Here is a 17,258-nt window from a genome sequence, read left to right as displayed (position 1 = left end):
AGTTCAAGGCTGTCTAAATTTTAATTTGTTTATATCAACGCCCCAGCCCGCCCAGTCAACTCAACTCAACGCGACCTATCTAACCAGGTCCTGGCTTCGCTCTTACCTACCTCGCGCCTATTTGACTCTACCAGGCCTTCCTCCCTTACCCTTCACGCCTTCTTCACGGCTACTATTTACCCGAGGAATGCTCTTGGTTTTTCTTACTTTACTTTACTGACTTATCTAACACCTCATCAACGCCATCGATCTACCTTTCTGAACCCCACCACTCCTCGACAATGCGCCGGGCACGCCTGCGCATCGACCGGGAAGGTCTCGCCCCGGTTCATATAATATGGCCTTTACAGCCTGCCATTGAACAAAATCCGCGATATTCCGTGTATGACCTCCTCAAGGACGTTAACAAAGCCTTCCCACTCGAAGATGGTGCTTCTGGTCTTGAAGACTATACTGTCGAGATTGCTGGATGTGATTTAGTCCATTACATGCCCATTGCTCATCTAGTCGGCGATAAGGATGACATAACGTAGGTTGCTCCCTTGAGAACTAGAGTAGCATATTTACTAACGTTAGCTAGAATACGACCTCTAACTGCTACAGAAATACGCGAACGTCGGAAAGGTGGCAGGAGGCAAATTAGTAGCATTGGAAGGGTGCTTCTCGACGGTGTCGCGCCTGGGAGACTCTTTGTGGATCCTGCACGAGACCGCCCACTAATCACGGGAAGCGATCGTCCTGTAAAGCGACGTAAAATTTCTAATACCTTTACGGATGATGACAGTAGCGGTCAAGACATCGATACATGGAAGCCTATTACTACATCTGGGAGACGAAGGGCACTAAGGTCGGCCTCCGGTATTAAGAGTGTTCACTTCGAGAACGGTGAAGAAGACCAAGAGGAGGAGATCGATCACTCTTCGGCTATGATTCTGGCACCTGTGGCTCAAGAAGGGGACGACGACAATGAAGAAGACGGGGATTTTGATCCAGATGGAAATGAAGACGAGGACCAAAGTGACGATGAAAATGATGACGACGAAGACAACGAGGACGAGGACGAAGGCGAGAGCGAAGATGGTGGGAGAGAAGAAGGAGCTTTTAGCTCTGATGAGGATGAGGATGAGGGTGCTGAATCCGAGGGGGATGAAGATCAAGATGAATTTGCTGCGGCGGCCGATCTTGACAAGGTACTCAAGAGACTCTATAGAGGAGGGAAAGAATCTCAGGAGGAACAAGAGGGAACTGATTCTAGTGATGCTGCTGCTGCTGCTGATGATGATGATGACAGCGATGACAGCGACGGCGGCGAAGAGGATAGTAGCAACAGCTCGGATTCATCGATTTCTTCCGACTCGGATGAAGAAGAGGAACCCAGATTCACTAAAGCCAGCAAAGTCAAATTGAAGAACAGTATCAACCAAAAAGAGCTTTCGGATAGCTCTTCAGAGGGCTCTAGCGAATCTGACGACTCCGACGACTCTGGTGGCGACTCTTTTCAAGATTCAGATTCTGGAAGTTCATCTGATTCGAGCTCCGATTCTAGCTCAGACGACGACGATGATGATGACTCTGGAGAAGAAGGGAAGAAGGAAACCAAAAGGGAAAATCAGTCAAATAAATTAAAAAGAAAAGAAAGGTCCGCAGAAGCCGAAAAGCCAGAGGAGGTTTCATCGAAAATCGTTATCAGCTCTCCCAAACCCCCCGGAGACCTACCACCGATAGTTACGACAAAAAAGCCTTCAGCCGCCCGAAATCTACTAGCAACTACCACCAGAACCCCGCTACCACCTTCAGTGACAGTTACAGAAGCTTCCCCAAACATACCGCCAGTAACAGTAACAGCAAACCCTCCTTTTAAGGGGACTTCTAACACGAGGTCCCGGAACCAAAGGAGAAAGGACAGCAAGCGTTTGGAACAGCTTATCCGAGAGGGTCATCTACCAGCCGGATCAACAAAAGAGGATTTGCACAGATACCGGGAAAGGGAAAACGAGGACAATGGAGAGGTTCCAACTATTAAGTCCGGGGTTGCAAGTGATGTGGATGTTGTGCTTCAGACCCAAAGCAATACTATTCAACCAAACGGCTCTCAAGATAGTAGAAACTTGTCTCCTAAATACACGCCCATGGAACCTCTAGAAGTTGTCATTGAGGAATCAAATGTTTCGCTTGGTGCCCCAAATATTTCAGTTCAGGGTTCAGAGTCTTCGAAACACTCTCAAGTTGACGAGTCCCCGCCATTGCTGGCCGATGCCAACAGACGCCGTCCCGGTGTATCAGATGCAACGAAGCGAACGTTACTGGGTAGCCTTGGCTTGAAACTACCGCGAAACCAAGCAGAAGACGAAAAGCAAAGAGAAGACTGGAAAAGAAAAAATGCTAAACTCGTTGGAAATAAGAGCAAAGGTTTCTTAGATTCGATGGCGGGCAAGGAGGGAGTCCACTCGCGGTTCGACGAGGATGGCAAGGTTGCTATGGAAGTCCCAGCTACACAAATAGTCCCAGACGAAAACGCATGGAAGCAAAAAATCCAACTCTCCGCCGTAGAATGCGATGAAGACTATATTAATGAGGAGGGCCAAAAAACACTTATACCATCCTTTCCATTTGACCCAAGGCAGTTTTGGGCAGGGCAAGATGAGACGAACTTCGGCAAAAAAATCAAAAAATAAGAAAAAGAAGGGTAAAAAGAATAAGCATAAACAGCCTGAAGAAGAAGCCTACCAAGAAGAGGAATGGAACCCAAATTTCTATGACGATTCTTCTATGCAAGTCGATTCTGCACAACGGCCAGGACAAGTCGAGCGAAGCACGCAGGGCGCGGACGAGGCAGTCGATGATATGCCACCTATCCCCAAGAACCTCTCAGATTATCCGGCGATCAAGCAACCAGTTTTGCCGGAGTCTATTCTAGTTTTCAGAAAGCTTGTTTTTGATGCTAACAACAACTATGCGACCAGCTACAAGCAGGTTACCGCTAAAGTTCTGGCGATTGAGGGCTCTAACATCATATATCAGCTCGCGAAGAGAGATTGTCCGAAAGCAATCTACGATGAAGAAACAGGCGAGAGAGTTTTTGGGAGGTTCCATATGCCAGGAACGGAGGACACTGAAGGCATCGAGGAGCTAGAACTTGGGTTGATGTATGAAGGGAGGGTGATCAAGGAGGGTGTTGTAGCGACTGAGGATTCTGAGGCTCTACTGGCGGAAGAGGAAAAAGAAATTGACCGGGTTCCAGAAACAATTCTGGAGGGTGTGAATATGACCAAGGTATGATTTCATGAAGAAAGAAAAGATGTACATTCCTTATTATCTTCTACAGCGTGTGCTTTTTCTAATCAAGTCACAAATCATCCTTTTCTTGTACCCAGGATAATATCAAGGCCCAAACTATTTCACAAAATCAAAGCGACGATGTCATTATGCTGGAAGCCGAGGTTGCCCCAGCCCTCGTGATCCCCAACGATTCTATTCAATCTTCAAGTTTTCTTGAACCACCGTTCCAAACGAACGGTTCAGATGGCAATATCGACACCGACGACGATATGGATGATATTCAGGAGGACGAAGATCCTGTCCCAGAAAGAAAAAAGCTGGAAGAGGGTCATACTGTGCGTAGCCGGGCTTTACACGCCCAACCTATCGCCAACGTGGAGGATCAACAGCTAGATTCAAGTGCGGAAGCCCATAGATACGAAGATGCACCGTCCCAAGACATGATATCACCAAACGATCTTGTTCCAAAGAAAGGTCCCTCAGAGGTGCTGGAAACAGAATCGCAAGCTTCGACAGCAGAATCTGAGGAGCCAGTTGTTCAAGTCCCTGGGACACCAAGTTCGGGTGCACCTGGATCACCGGTCCAAGACACAAGTATTCAGCATTGGGACCTATCAGTAGACATCTCTGCCCTGGACCCTAGTGATGCTGCGATTGTTGAGAAGATGATAAAGGTAAAAGAAGAGTGCCCCGAAGACCCTGATCTGCTTAGGGAAGCCTTAAGGCCTTTCCATCACCCCCCGGAAACCCAAGACGAAGTCAACGTAAGCGTTGATATTTCACCACCCGTTTCACCAATTATCAAAAAGGAACGCCTGAGTACACAAGAAGCCCTAGGATCTCCAGTCACCCCCCTTAAGGATATCACCGGACGTTCAACAAATGGCGACAATGTCGAATATAGCGAAGAACCTCTGGAAGCGGATGATGGCGATGGCAAAGATAATCTCACTCTCGGATCTGGATCTGGAAACCTTGGTAACGAAACATCACCTTCCGCTGCCGGCGACTTTGCTCCATTGAAGTCTGACAGTGCGTTTAAGCGGCGGCCAAAAGTCGGTGCTCTATATCGTAGGAAGCCACCGAGCCTGGAGCGCAAGGAGGCCAAGGAGGTCAAGGAGGCCGTTAAAGAAGAATACGACGACAACGACGATTTTGTCATTCCTTCTACTATGCCAGAGCGGTCCCTCGCCAGTGGCCGAACAGCCCTCAGTGGAAGAGCCAGCAGTGCAAGTACCACATCATCAAGAGAAACGTCCAAAAAGAAAGAACCCGAGTATATCACAATCCTAAGTGACGAAGAAGAAGAAAGGTATGGCTCAAGACCAAGTCTTGGAATTATGGGGGGCGCGGTTTCCACCAGGCGTGGGAAGGTTAAGTTGAAGCCAACCCTCCTGAAAAGGCCGGGCTCAATGGGGGGTTCTCAAGGATTCAGCTCGCAGCGGTCTTCCTCCTCGCAACCCTGAATGTCTTTACTGTGTATAATCAGCTGCCTTCGGGCCCTCCACCTCTACTAACACTTTAAATTTAATGTTACCTAGGTAATATCTCCCCTGTACTTTTCTCCGCTGTGTACCATTATAGCCTTGTTTGCCTTGCAGTTATAAGTCCGGGTTTCTCTGCTTTTGGCGTTCTTCCTTTTCTTCTACTCCTACTTCTTCCTTTGTTACCTCGTTCATATTGGGGTGGTTGGCGTTTCGGGTCTCTCGTTTTTCTTATTTTTCCCCAAATCCAAGTACTGAGCGCTTGGTACCGAACTCGAGGCGAGCTCAATGTATACTACAGGCCTGTTCTATTTGTGAGCAGCGGGGTATAATACTATAATAATATACAAATGGGGTACAGCAGTCTAACTAACCCCAGTAGGTCTATGTACAAAAAACTGATGGATGCCAATTCTCTAGATTGTATGTTCTAGTTTTGATTGAGGTAACTGCTGGAGTACTTGAGGAGGTACCCAGCTCAGACGAGTCCACGGGTGCATACCCTCACTATCGGGGCTGGTATATGAAGTTTTTTATATGCCCTTGAAAAAAACTCTGGCTACCTCTTCGGCTTATCCCCGCTATTACTAACGGGTTGCACCTTCTCGTACTCTTCCCGTAATTTCGCCGACATTTCAAAGTCCAATGCTCGTTCTCGTTTCAGACGTTGACGTTCTTCATCGCGAACGACGCCCTGGTGCATCGCCTCACGCTCGGTGACTTGTGTATTATGAACGGCGACAACGATGAGGCCCGTAACGGCGGTGACGAGGCCGAGGGTTAATTTGGAGGCCCGTGACATCCTTCTTCGAGAGATTCGTGGAGAGAAGAAGAACAGAAGCGTTTTTGAAAATAACAATAACAATAGCAATGATAAAAAAAGTATTAGAATAAATTCTTTAAATACTTTGCTATTGGTTAGATAGGGAGTTTATAGGGATGGGATGTCCTTTGTAAGAACCTAGGGCTTTATGTTAGTGAATCTGTTCGTTCAGAAAGAAGACGAGGGAGACAATGGCATACTATAAACTCATCTCCGGCGTCTAGGGTTTGAAGCCAGGAATTATGAACTTAGATGTCGTCCAAGAGAAAATTCGCCGCCGTTGGCCGTGTCGTCTGCAAGCCCAGCAAGCAAGGATTGAATGTTTCTGGTCGGGATTGCCTTAGCGTGGGACTCGCATGACGACGAGGGGCAGCTCGACTTGGGCTCGTCAAACCGAACCCAAACGTACCAAACCTCCATTATCCATAGCTTCCCTTTCCCACCAACCCCCAAAGATCCCGAAACCGCCGGCCGATTACCACATTATCCCCGAACCTCGACCTTCTTCGTAAGCAAATATGGTAGGATACTTAAGTCCCTCCCATTCCCGAGATGCGCTGTTTGAATGGAACGAGATAGCTAATACCAGGTGATAATAAAACCCCAATAGTCGGCGCAAAACTCCCAGGGCAAGTCTTAAAACAGTCCGCGTATGATGACGTCGACAAATGGTTTTTGATTTGGATATCTAACGGTGGACCGGCTCTTTAAAAATTGGTATTATATAGGGATACAAACCCTTCTGAATGCTGAACAAGAGGCTCAGAAGATCGTACAGAAGGGTGAGTTGGCTTTTGATAATTTCGTTCATTGTGGGGAGCCCGTGCTGACATATCATCTTCTTTCTACGACGGCTAGCTCGAGCTTGTACGTGTATCTTTGGACATGACTATCTCTGATTCCTCCGCTCCAGTTCCTGTTCCCTAACTCCTATCTCCAACTTTATCATAGACCGAGTCCAACGCGTCAAGGATGCCCGTGCGGAAGCCCAGAAGGAGATAGAAGAATACCGCCAAAAGAAAGAAGAAGAATTCCAAAAATTCGAGGCAGAGGTATATATATAAAAGACCCTCGGCCCCCAGATTCAAGTTCTACGGAAACTCCGAGAACCTAACTTGTATATCTCAAAACATTCAGCATACCGGAATAAACGCACAAGCGGAAAAAGACGCAGAGAAGGAAATCGAAGGCAAGCTAAAAGAAATCGAGGAGGCGGGAAAGAAGAGTAGAGCACAGGTGATAGAAGATTTGATCAAGGCGGTTACAACGGTGGAACCGAAACCACATATCAACAGCAAGCACAAATAGGCGAGGATATTGGGCTTTAGTTTTCGAGATATGGTTATCTAGATCAGGGTATAATTGAACCCAAGTTTATTGCGGCGGTGGCGGTGGTAGAGGAAGAGGAGGCGCTTGTTTTGTCTCTTTTGTAACTTTGCTATCTTGTTTAGCGGAATGCATTATATCATTTTTCTTCCCCTTCTTTCTTTTGAAAGCCGTATCAAATATTGATACCTGCTCGAACAGTTGTATTCTATACATCAAGTTCAACGTAAGGCTAGCGGTACGTATATATATCCCCAAGTATGTATTGGAGCACGAGAGTTATCTGTGGAAAGGCCTAAATACATATATATCTATTCGAAAAAAAAGGTAGTGACTGCCAATAGATCAGCTATATCTTGGTCTCGTTCCCAGGATATCTTATTATAATTAATTCACAGATAACAGATACGTATTATTCCGTAGTATCCATCTGACAGAGTATATAAATTAAGTTGTCTTCGCATCGACAGCCCGAATGGAATCAATTTCCACGGGCTCCGGTGAACCAGGCTCTACGGCTGACTCCAACCGAGTAGACTCAACATTGCCACTCGCCTTCGAGGTAGAGGTCTTCTCATCGCTGGAGCCAGAGCTAGAGCCGGGAAGGGCGTCCAAGGCAACGTCACCTGGTTTAACCCTATCCGAAGGCTTTACATAGCTCCAAGGCAAATCGTCCTTCGTAATCTTTCCGCCTGTATACCAGATCTAGAATAGGTAATTAGTACATTATGACCTAGGCACCACTGAAGAAGGAGAGAAGAGGGGTGGTTACTTACGGTCACAAACGACGTCAAGAGACATAAAAATCCAAACAGTAACACCATGCTATTCCACCCGATAGCTTTATTCAAGAATCCACCCAACAAAGGTCCTACGACGGACCCAAGTGACCAGGCAATGTTGAACAATGCATAGGCTTGTGCAAATGCTCCTTTCTCCCCAAAGATACCAGGCGACTCCTTTTCGAACTCGACAACACTGATACTAATTTCGCTCATAGCACCGGGCATAGATGCTGAAATCACAAACCCGATACAAAAGAGGAGGGCGCAGAGTAAGGCTATATGTCCAGCTACCGGCCTTTGTGGAAGACGGAGAAGAATGAACAGTGGAAGACAGACGAAGAACGCAGTGACGACGAGCCATCTTGGACCGTACTTGTCTGATATTTTACCGCATAATGGGGCAACCAGCGTTGGGATAATGATTGCAAGAAAAATCAAACCAGCAGCCGTAGAGTTAAAGTGAAAGACGTACTTGACACGAAGGGGGAGGACTGCGTCGAAAGCTGTGAAGATGGAGCCAAGCATAACGGTGATGAAAAGTGAGTTAAGGGTACGGGGCGATTTAAGTAGGAGAATGATAGCAGGAACTCGAGACTCCTTGCGAAGCACAGTGGCGGCATCTCGATTTTTGAGCATTGCCTCGCGGATGTTTTCTTGTGGATTAGCTTTCTTATCTTCAGGTTTCTGGTCTTCGAGGTTGGCGCCGTCTGCATCTGGTGCTGAAGGTTCGGGCATCCACTGTTTTGCAGCGGCTTTCTCGATAACTAGTAGTCGCATGATGATATCGAACCCTATCTATATATGCAGATTCATTAGTCATAATGCACAATCCATAGTCACCCTGGTATTCACGGAGTTCCTGTGAGGACGAACCACAGCGAATGCCAAAATAAAGACGGCAGTATATCCGGCCTTGTCATAAATGACACCACCCAAAAGAGGTCCCAAGCTAGATCCCGCAGTCAAACCAATGGATACAAAGCCCATAGACTGGGCCTGCTCATTCGCTGGAACCGTATCAATTACTAGTGCGAGACCAACCACCCAAATGCATCCTCCCGACATCCCCCTGTTTATATTAAATATGCGTTAATGAAGTCCCAGTTATAATTTAAACGACCCTACCACGCTCTGAAGATGTTTTTAGGGGAGAACATACTGAATTAATCGAGCTACGACCAAAACCGGGATACTGTTCCCTACAAGGAACATGGCCGTAGAGGCTGCGAGTAGTATTAACCCCCATAACTAAGATTTTTATTTTTTATTTAGCACGAATCTCTAAGAGACCGAGAGATCTAGGATTTATCAAATGGAGAGAGAAAATAATATACTTACGAACGGTGACCTACGATACTTCGTATGATCTATCATATAGAACCATACTTAGAATCTGATAACGAACTGCATTCACCTCGACGAACGTGCGTTGGTCACATGCACATTCTCATTATCACTAACCTGCGATGTACCCAAATATGGCTAGATGTACACAGTTAAACAATTAGCATATATTGGATCGATATCTGAGATTACAAAACTACGATGTTATCAAGGTTAGAAAAAGTGATATTGATACTCACGAGAAGCGACTAGCAATCCGGCCCCATAAACTGCCAACATGATTGAAATCCATCCTTGTACCGAATCTTCTGTAACCCTCGCTCGTGAAACTAGCGCGAACGGTCTGACATTAGATCCCGAGCCACACTGGTTAGCCTCACATCCTAAAGTCGTCCCGTGGAGATCTTCGCTGAGACAGTGTACAAAGAGCCGCGCCCTGTTCTTGCACCACCCAAAACAAAGCGTGTATTTTTTTTCATCTCATGGGAATTCGAAAAAAAAAAAAAAAAAGTCTGGGGTAACACTAACAGTACTGGCACAACAATTGAGTAAAGAAGGATATCAACGAAGATGCCGAAAGAGACTGTCGCGATTATGAACTCCTTGCTGGATCGCCAGTTCAGCCATATCGGTCGACTTTTGCTCTTTCCGGTAAAGAAGCCCAAGATCCGAGACGCTGGCATGTTGTCGACCTAACACTAACCAGTAACGAAAGGGAAGAGAGTAGGTATATAAGAAAAGGGTATATTAAGAATAAGAATATATCCTATAAGAATCCTGAATCCATTATCAAGAGACGAGCAAAAAAAACTGTCGGGAAACTGAGAAAATTTATATACTTTCGTTCTCACGAAAGAAAAAAAAACAGCATCAGGAGAAAGGAAAGAAAAAGAGAGAGAAAAAGCTAAAGAGGCTCCCAAAGCTTGTGAAGCTTGAACCCAACGTTTCTAGCCGGGGCCAAGGTTTTCCCGGTCAATCGGCGGGTGCGCAGCTCCATAGTGAGAGAGAGCCAAGTCTGCTCAATAATCACAATGCAATGAGCGAGAAAAACCAGACCCATAGTGGGTCCAGATCTCGACGTCCTTTTTGGAAGTGATTCCGTAATCAGTACAACGTACTTTCGAGTCATTCACGCTCGGGTTGGTGCGATCGATGGAATCAAGCGAGCTCGACATACGCCACGACCCAATGCATGTGTGCAGGGCCCGGGCCCGCGGTCTATACGCAGTTTTCCTCGGTGCCGAATGATCGGGATATCTCCCAGTCCTCTATTAGGTAATAACTTAGATGTTAGCAAACTCTGTAGTAGCACCTCGTAACCCTTTCCATTCGGGCAAGATCCTGGTTCTGATCGAATCGATTGCCGTATTCAATCGAGGCAAGCCGACATGTGGAGAGGTTGTTCTCAGATTCGATTATCCTACCTCAAAATCTCACCCTCCAATTCAATTATCATGTTGTACAGTTGCTCGTAAGCGTTAACATTACTGGATCGATTGCTGGAATCGATTATCCCAGCTGTGAATTTAATGGCGAATGGGGAACAAGCTTGAACCCAATTCAAGGATATAAATCCAACAGAGGTCAACGCAATCGGTCACTTAAGCTAGCTCTAGAAACAAGCTGGATCATCTGGGCTTGATAAAATCTATATCAGCCAAGCTGACCTTCAAGACAAAGGTTTGGGAACCTATATATGTCAGGGGCAGAGTTGTTTACAAGTCTGGAAAGGTGCCCGTGCATGTCGCCGAAACCTCTTGCATGACCAAATCACTTGGGAAGGGACAACACGCGGAGCAATTCAACATGGGATCCCTAACAAATCAATGTCTCGAGTGCCTGTCATGGAAAATGGAGAGTTGAATGTGAAGGGACTGGCTTCAAATTTTGTAAAAAAAAAAATAATAATAATAATAAAAAGATTTATTGTTATAGTGATAATGATAATCGTCGAATGCAGCCTGCTGACCCTCTTTATTTGCCTATACATGGCATGCCCTTAACCTTACACCGATATCCACGCAAGCTGAGCAAAAACTCCTTTACTCGCCACGCCTCTCATGTATTTATGTGCGCTGCGATGCAAAATAGCGAAAACGTAAGCAACCTGCATGATCACCATGTGCACGAACAACGGGGACCGATAAATCAGGCCTACCGCCAGTGGCGCCTTCATCGGGGTTTACAATCTCAGAAACGGGCCCGAATTCTCGCCCTGCAGCAGCTGCCACTCCCTTCCACCTTCTGGGACCTGGATAATTCTGACACCCCTGTCACCCGCAAACTTGACGAGATCACTAGAGACCCTGTCAATACCATTCATAATAACTTCTTTGAGGCTTTCGCGGCTCTTGCCGTTCGATATCAACTGGTAGACTCCAGATCCATTGACAGAAGTTGATGAGAAATTCAGCTTTCTCAAACAAGGTAAATCGTACAATGCCTGCACGGACCGATTAGTGTATTCGTAATCTCCTTCGACGGAGAGTTCTTCAAGCCCTTCGAGTGATTTATGCCCCAAATAGTTTTCGAGCACGTCCTCAAATCTAATATTATTCGCCCAACCGATTCGGAGATGGGTTAACTGATTCTCGTATGGCGGGACGAGGTCAAGCAAAACCTCTTTTGGTAAATTCGACTTGGTCACGTTGAGCATCTCCAACCTTGGTAGTGTCTCTTGGTTTTCAGCCGTATTCTGGCCCGCAAATGTCGTACACGCGACGTCTAAGACCTTGAGGGATGATGGATAACGTATGTCTCCCGAAGTGATGCCCGAATTCCGGCAGACGAAGATTTCCAACTTCTCTAGGCTCGTCATGTCTAGCCTCCCCCCGCTAATTTGTATTTTGTTCAGTTGAAGTTCTTGTAAATTTGGTAGAAATCCCACCAGACTTTCCTACCCCCACCCACAAATATGAGCATATGGTCTCTCGACTCAAGCATAAAGTTTATCCAAATGGTCCTAGGGAATGGAACCTACCATTTCAACCAACCTTCTCACCGACGCAGATTCAAGGTCTGCAAAGTTCACCAATAACCTCTTCAGAGTCGTGCAGGCTTCCTTCTTCCCAAAGCTTAACGCCTGTGCCCTCTTAGTAGGTCCTAGATACAGACATTCTAGATGTTCTAACGGTACCTCGGGATGAAGGATTCCGTCTAGTGTCGTAAACGGAATTTGGCAATGCAATATCAGAGTCTTTAAACTCCTCGTCAGCTGCATTGCCCTCGTTAACGTACTACCCAGCAGCCCATCCATGACCTTCATATACTCTAAATCTTTACAAATGCTAACCATATCAATCAATGTCGTATCGTTATAGTTGTGAATCCGATTCAAGATTGCTTTTGTAAGTGTATACTTTGACTTGTTGATACACGTTTTGAGCGCAGTTTTGCTGATGGGTTTTCGTGCACGAGAGAAATCTAGCGTAGTCCAAAATCGAGCATTACTCGATATTACTCTTTGCCAGGTCTTCGACACTCTTTGCATTGCGACGATATTCTGAAAGGGGAGATAGCCGAGGACCATTTCAAGAAGTTCAAGTGGAAGGACTTGCATCGGGTCATAAACCTTCTTAGCAGCAGCTCTCATGACCTTATTGTGTTTTTCCTGCGCCTTTTCGAGTATTTCCTTCAGACGTGGGAGTTGCGGATCGGATGGTTCGGCGTGCTTGATCCCAAGTTTGTATACTTCGATAGCGAGATCGGCTTTGTCAAGACGATGGAGTACTTTGCCGGCTCGAAGGTAACCCTATGTTTCGACGGTATACCTTTAGCTTCCTTTTAAATCGTGGCCAACCCTTCTGATATACTATTATGTACCTTCGGATTCGTCTTTTCCTGTCCCATCATGGTCTTTGCATCTTTTAGTGCTAGCTTTAATTTCTCGGTCTTATCGTACAGTGCTGCCCGTGTATCCAGAAGTCCCATGAGTATCGGCGGCTGCATGTTGATAGCCTATAACGGACGAATTATTAAGCGTCCCAAGAATGAGGTAACTGGGCTTAGAAGTATCATGTACCTCCGTTAATTTATCGATTGCGCCGTTGAAATTGCGCTTCCGGATAGCTGCTGTAGCTTCCGCTTGGAGCTTTTCAGCTGCGGCGAGCTGGACGTTTGAAGATTCGAATTTCATGGGTAAAGGAAGGGTTTAAATTTGTGTATCTTGTTTCGGAGGAAAATCTATGGCTTGGTTGATTTTTGATATCGATATGGACAACAGCCGTATATCTTTTATTCGATTCACTGTAGGTCGTGGTGTCTGATGAAGGGACTAGCTAGTTTAGGTTGGAAGGAGCGATGCAATTGTGTTTGTGTTTCGTTGAAGCGGTCAGGAAGACGTGACGGAATAGGCGTCTTGCCTGCGCGCAATTGCTTTAAAACACCACAGCATGCGGCGTACTACAGCTTGGCGGCCCCAGTTTATTCTTCAGACCATTGACAGTGACCGTCACACTCTTGTAAGTAAAAATCACTCCAATTAGGCTCGTTATAAATTAAAGAACCAGATTATTTACAAAATCATACAACTCTAGAAACGCCCCTGATGACTACTCCGACAATGTACCTTTTGGGAAATACTTTCGACTAGATATACGTTTGGAGAAAATCAAATATTAAGATGGAAAGAGTTTACCTATGAACAGGAAATAATTGCAGAGGTGCCTTTCGTTAAGAAAACATTGATACCCCGCCATGCAAAAGCTCAGTAACGGTTGGAAGATTCTGAAATAAAAAACCCGGAAAGAAAAAGGGGTTAATCAATGGATTGCAAAAAGGCTAGATGTACGTGGGATAGAAACAATGTTGCGTACAATGAGCAATGAAGGCTGTTTCTTTGACATTTACGAAGGCTGTACAGAAAGAAAAAGACAACGACATCTTCGAGGAGCGTAAATGCGAGGTATACCCATTTTAGAAGACGGAGAAAAGCAGTTTTAGAGGAGTTAACGGTTAAAAGGATGAAGGGAATGAAGTACCTGTGGGGGGACTACATGTCCTCCCCTGCAGCAAAACAAAGAAGTTAAAATATAGATATTAATGACAAAAACAGTCCCTAACGTAATGTAACGGTAAAAGAACGAAGAAAGAAACGACAGACTCCGGGAGCAGTGAGAATAGAAACCCATACATCAAACCATAAACATTATACGGTAAAATTTCAAAGTCTCGAAAGGTATAAACATGCACCAGGAAGGATGTTCAAGAAAAGAGGGCCAATTAAGTGAGTGGAGTAAGGTGCATTTACTGGGAGTAGACGCTCAAATATGGGCGTCCGTCGGCTTCCATTCGATCGGCAACAGAGGCGTCATTTGTAGCAGACATTTGGTTCAATTTGTCTACTCCGAGGATCTCAGTGGGAAGAACCGGGTTCTGGATGGCACCGGGCATTCCGGCTGGCGCAGGTGCACCATCTGCCCCTTCAGCGCCTTCGGGCCTCTCGGAATGGACGGTGTACGCATTGGGACTACATTATCATAAGGTTTCCACGGTTAGCTTTCCATGTCCAGACAGATACAAGGGAGAGGGTTGTTCCGGCTACGTGGGTTTTCGAGTTCAGCGGTGTGTAGAGACATATACATCAAATCGCGCAGTTTTGTCACAAATGCCCTTCGTGCGGATCCAGTGGGGTTTAAGAAAAGAATACGGTTAAGAGATAGAGAGCGAAGAAGTTTCCATTCTGATATACCTTTTCATGTAACAGGTGGATATCTTTGATATATGCCATGATTGGAAGAAAAGAAAGGGAAATTTTTTGAAAAGGTTGGGGACAGAAAGATAGAAGACAAGAAAGAAAAAAAAAAAGGAAAGGCAGCAGAAATCCCGGAAAAACTAGCAAAGGGGCAAAATTGTAACAGAGGAAACAGTATCATAAGCACCCATAATTTTTTGTAGAGCACCCCGTTTATAAAAAGAAACGAATCAGACAAGAAGCGGTCGTCTTTGGTATGGAAACTGCATGCATCGACCACCCAATCCAAGAGCCCACTAACGGAAAAGCAGAAAGCTTTTGGTCGCAGAGACAAAATAACAGAAAGAGACTCGAACCACCAGTGGATATTAGGAGTGTATCAGCAGCAGCGTCCTGTCTGCGGGTCCTCTTTCAAAGAAAGAACTGAGTTGTCCGTAGGAAACAGTAAGTGACTTTTGGGAACTTGTTCCCGGTTGCATCATAATCGAAGGATTTCATAATCGACCCGTAAAAGAGATGAAAGTGAATTTTTGTGGTGCCAGAACATTTGAACTCCGTTGGTTTTCCAGAAAACAGTGCACAAGGAAAGGAGCAAAGCAACATCCACAACGAAGAAAGAATAAAGTGAGGGGGATAACATTGGAATGCGAAAGGAAAAAAGAGGGGGAGGGGGGAGGGGTAGGAATCCATCAGGGCATAAAGGGAAGAAGAACAAAAGCGCGGAGTGATGAACAAAGGAAATACGATAGTAGGAGGAAAGGAAAGGAAAGGAGAGGAAAGGAAAAAAAACAACACCGTGAACGCAGAAAACAAATTTAGAAACCCACGTAGCCTGTAGTTGGGATTTGATTTAACGAGACAAGTCGGAAAGGGCGTTTACTTTAGTGGAGCGTATGGTCCGAATGGGTGTTGAGGAGCCATTCCCATGGATGGGTAGACGGGTGGTGGGGGAGCTGGGCGATACGGAGTGCCGGCGGGTCCAGAGTTGTTTTGGCTGCGGCCCCAGGAGAGTCTGACACGAGAGTTGCCGATTGGGTATCCCTGCATTTGGTTGATAGCCATTTCTGCCGCATGTCGCTGAACGAACTGAACGAAGCCGCATCCCTTGCCTGGTGGAATCTTAACGTAGGTGATCTCGCCGAATCCCTGGAAGAATGAACGGAGTTCATCCTCGGTGACGTAGCCGGAAAGTCCACCGACGAAGACAGTAGTGTTGTTGGGATCTGTGAATTGGTTCATTGGCTGAGGAGCGCCGTAGTACCCCATGGTTGGGGCACCCATGGTGTACATTCCCATTTGGGGAGCCATACCTCCCATGCCCTGCTGCATCATGCCCTGATTTCCACCCTTGTTCTTCGGGGTTGCGGTAGAGATACGCATAGGTCGGTTTCCGCAGTAGACGCCTTGCATCTCGGTGAGAGCGCGCTGCTGGTCCATCTCATCGGCGAATCGGACAAATCCATAACCGCGGGACATGCCGCTGATAGGATCAGTCATAATCTTGGCAGACTTGCAAGATTGGAATCGGCCCTGGAAGAGGGAAACGAGAACGAACTCGTTAACTTCTGGGCCGAGATCGCCGACGAAGATTGAGTATTCAGGACCACGGTCATCTCTGCAATCGCGCTCGTTAGAATATTTACCATACACGCAACCAGTTGGAGGTGTAGGGAAGGGAGGGAGAAATATCATACCTCCTATCGGCAAGGCCACCGCCTGAAGCCCAGTTGAGCTTGAATGGGCGGTTGCTGTTGGGGATCTGAGTACCGTTCAAAGCTAAAGCTTTAGCAGCAGCCTGTGGGCTGGTGAAATCAACGAAACAGTATCCGGCGCTACTATACAAGTCTGGTTAGATCGCACATCGTTTATCAAACAAACAAATAAAAATTTTATATCGGATATGTATATAAGTATGGTAGTCTCACCCGTTGAACTTATCGCGGATCATCTTGACATTGACTTGCTCACCGAGACTGTACCAGACACTTCGGATGAAGTTCTCATCAATCCATGGCTCAAGTTCACCCATCCTATAAATTGAAGAAAAAAATGAGGGAAATAGATGATATTTTAGTATAAGTTCCTATAGATAGAATAGACAATGTCATGGATATGGGCAGATATACGCACCAGAGAGTGGTCTTGGCATCATTGCCATTGGCGCCGTTAGCGGACCCATTGCCGTTGAATGGGGCTGGGGACTGGCTTGGGGGCTGTCCGGGGTTGGCGGCTTGATTTTGACCTTGTTGGTTGGTCCCTCCGGGGGAGGTAGAGCCTCCCTGTTGATCGTACTGTGAATATTGGAAAGACATGATGGTAGCGGTGGTTGCTGAAAGACTACTTTTCTACGAAAACGAAAAGAGTGGAAGAGTAAACCGTGTCGGAAAGTCCGTTTCTAAAACGTTGCAAGAGATGATGACTAGATGTGAGAAAAAAAAGAAAAAAAAAGGAAGAAAAAGAAAAAGTGTTAGGATCCGCAGAGTTTTCCCCAAAAATTTCCATTGTGGGAAGAGGGCTAAAAATCT

At 46.1% G+C, this 17,258-nt stretch overlaps 6 protein-coding genes across 6 annotated transcripts; 2 read left to right on the top strand and 4 right to left on the bottom strand.

The window, feature by feature from the left end:
* Positions 1-281: 281 nt before the first annotated feature.
* AOL_s00193g57 (uncharacterized protein) lies at positions 282-4,745 on the top strand (the record flags this gene model as incomplete). Its single annotated transcript, XM_011128668.1, has 4 exons — positions 282-529; positions 581-2,546; positions 2,635-3,273; positions 3,375-4,745. The coding sequence occupies 4 exons, from the start codon at positions 282-284 to the stop codon at positions 4,743-4,745; spliced, it is 4,224 nt and encodes a 1,407-aa protein (XP_011126970.1).
* Positions 4,746-5,322: 577 nt separating this feature from the next.
* AOL_s00193g56 (uncharacterized protein) lies at positions 5,323-5,565 on the bottom strand (the record flags this gene model as incomplete). The annotated part of the gene is made up of 1 exon (XM_011128667.1): positions 5,323-5,565. One exon carries the CDS (start codon positions 5,563-5,565, stop codon positions 5,323-5,325), a length of 243 nt encoding a protein of 80 aa, XP_011126969.1.
* A 340-nt stretch (positions 5,566-5,905) lies between these two features.
* Positions 5,906-6,894, top strand: AOL_s00193g55 (uncharacterized protein; the record flags this gene model as incomplete). Its single annotated transcript, XM_011128666.1, has 4 exons — positions 5,906-6,107; positions 6,315-6,368; positions 6,538-6,638; positions 6,724-6,894. 4 exons carry the CDS (start codon positions 5,906-5,908, stop codon positions 6,892-6,894), a joined length of 528 nt encoding a protein of 175 aa, XP_011126968.1.
* A 465-nt stretch (positions 6,895-7,359) lies between these two features.
* AOL_s00193g54 (uncharacterized protein) lies at positions 7,360-9,320 on the bottom strand (the record flags this gene model as incomplete). Its single annotated transcript, XM_011128665.1, has 7 exons — positions 7,360-7,617; positions 7,689-8,492; positions 8,571-8,766; positions 8,857-8,945; positions 9,036-9,064; positions 9,159-9,179; positions 9,281-9,320. 7 exons carry the CDS (start codon positions 9,318-9,320, stop codon positions 7,360-7,362), a joined length of 1,437 nt encoding a protein of 478 aa, XP_011126967.1.
* A 1,903-nt stretch (positions 9,321-11,223) lies between these two features.
* Positions 11,224-13,176, bottom strand: AOL_s00193g53 (uncharacterized protein; the record flags this gene model as incomplete). The annotated part of the gene is made up of 5 exons (XM_011128664.1): positions 11,224-11,937; positions 12,022-12,197; positions 12,279-12,792; positions 12,864-12,998; positions 13,063-13,176. 5 exons carry the CDS (start codon positions 13,174-13,176, stop codon positions 11,224-11,226), a joined length of 1,653 nt encoding a protein of 550 aa, XP_011126966.1.
* A 1,109-nt stretch (positions 13,177-14,285) lies between these two features.
* AOL_s00193g52 (uncharacterized protein) lies at positions 14,286-17,045 on the bottom strand (the record flags this gene model as incomplete). The annotated part of the gene is made up of 5 exons (XM_011128663.1): positions 14,286-14,508; positions 15,614-16,348; positions 16,428-16,568; positions 16,659-16,763; positions 16,864-17,045. 5 exons carry the CDS (start codon positions 17,043-17,045, stop codon positions 14,286-14,288), a joined length of 1,386 nt encoding a protein of 461 aa, XP_011126965.1.
* Between the last annotated feature and the right edge of the window lie 213 nt (positions 17,046-17,258).

The sequence above is a fragment of the Orbilia oligospora genome (genome assembly GCF_000225545.1).
Source record: "Orbilia oligospora ATCC 24927 unplaced genomic scaffold scaffold00193, whole genome shotgun sequence".
Taxonomy (NCBI): domain Eukaryota; kingdom Fungi; phylum Ascomycota; class Orbiliomycetes; order Orbiliales; family Orbiliaceae; genus Orbilia; species Orbilia oligospora.
Note: the sequence above shows the minus strand (reverse complement) of the source record. Positions and strands in the feature narration are given on the sequence as shown.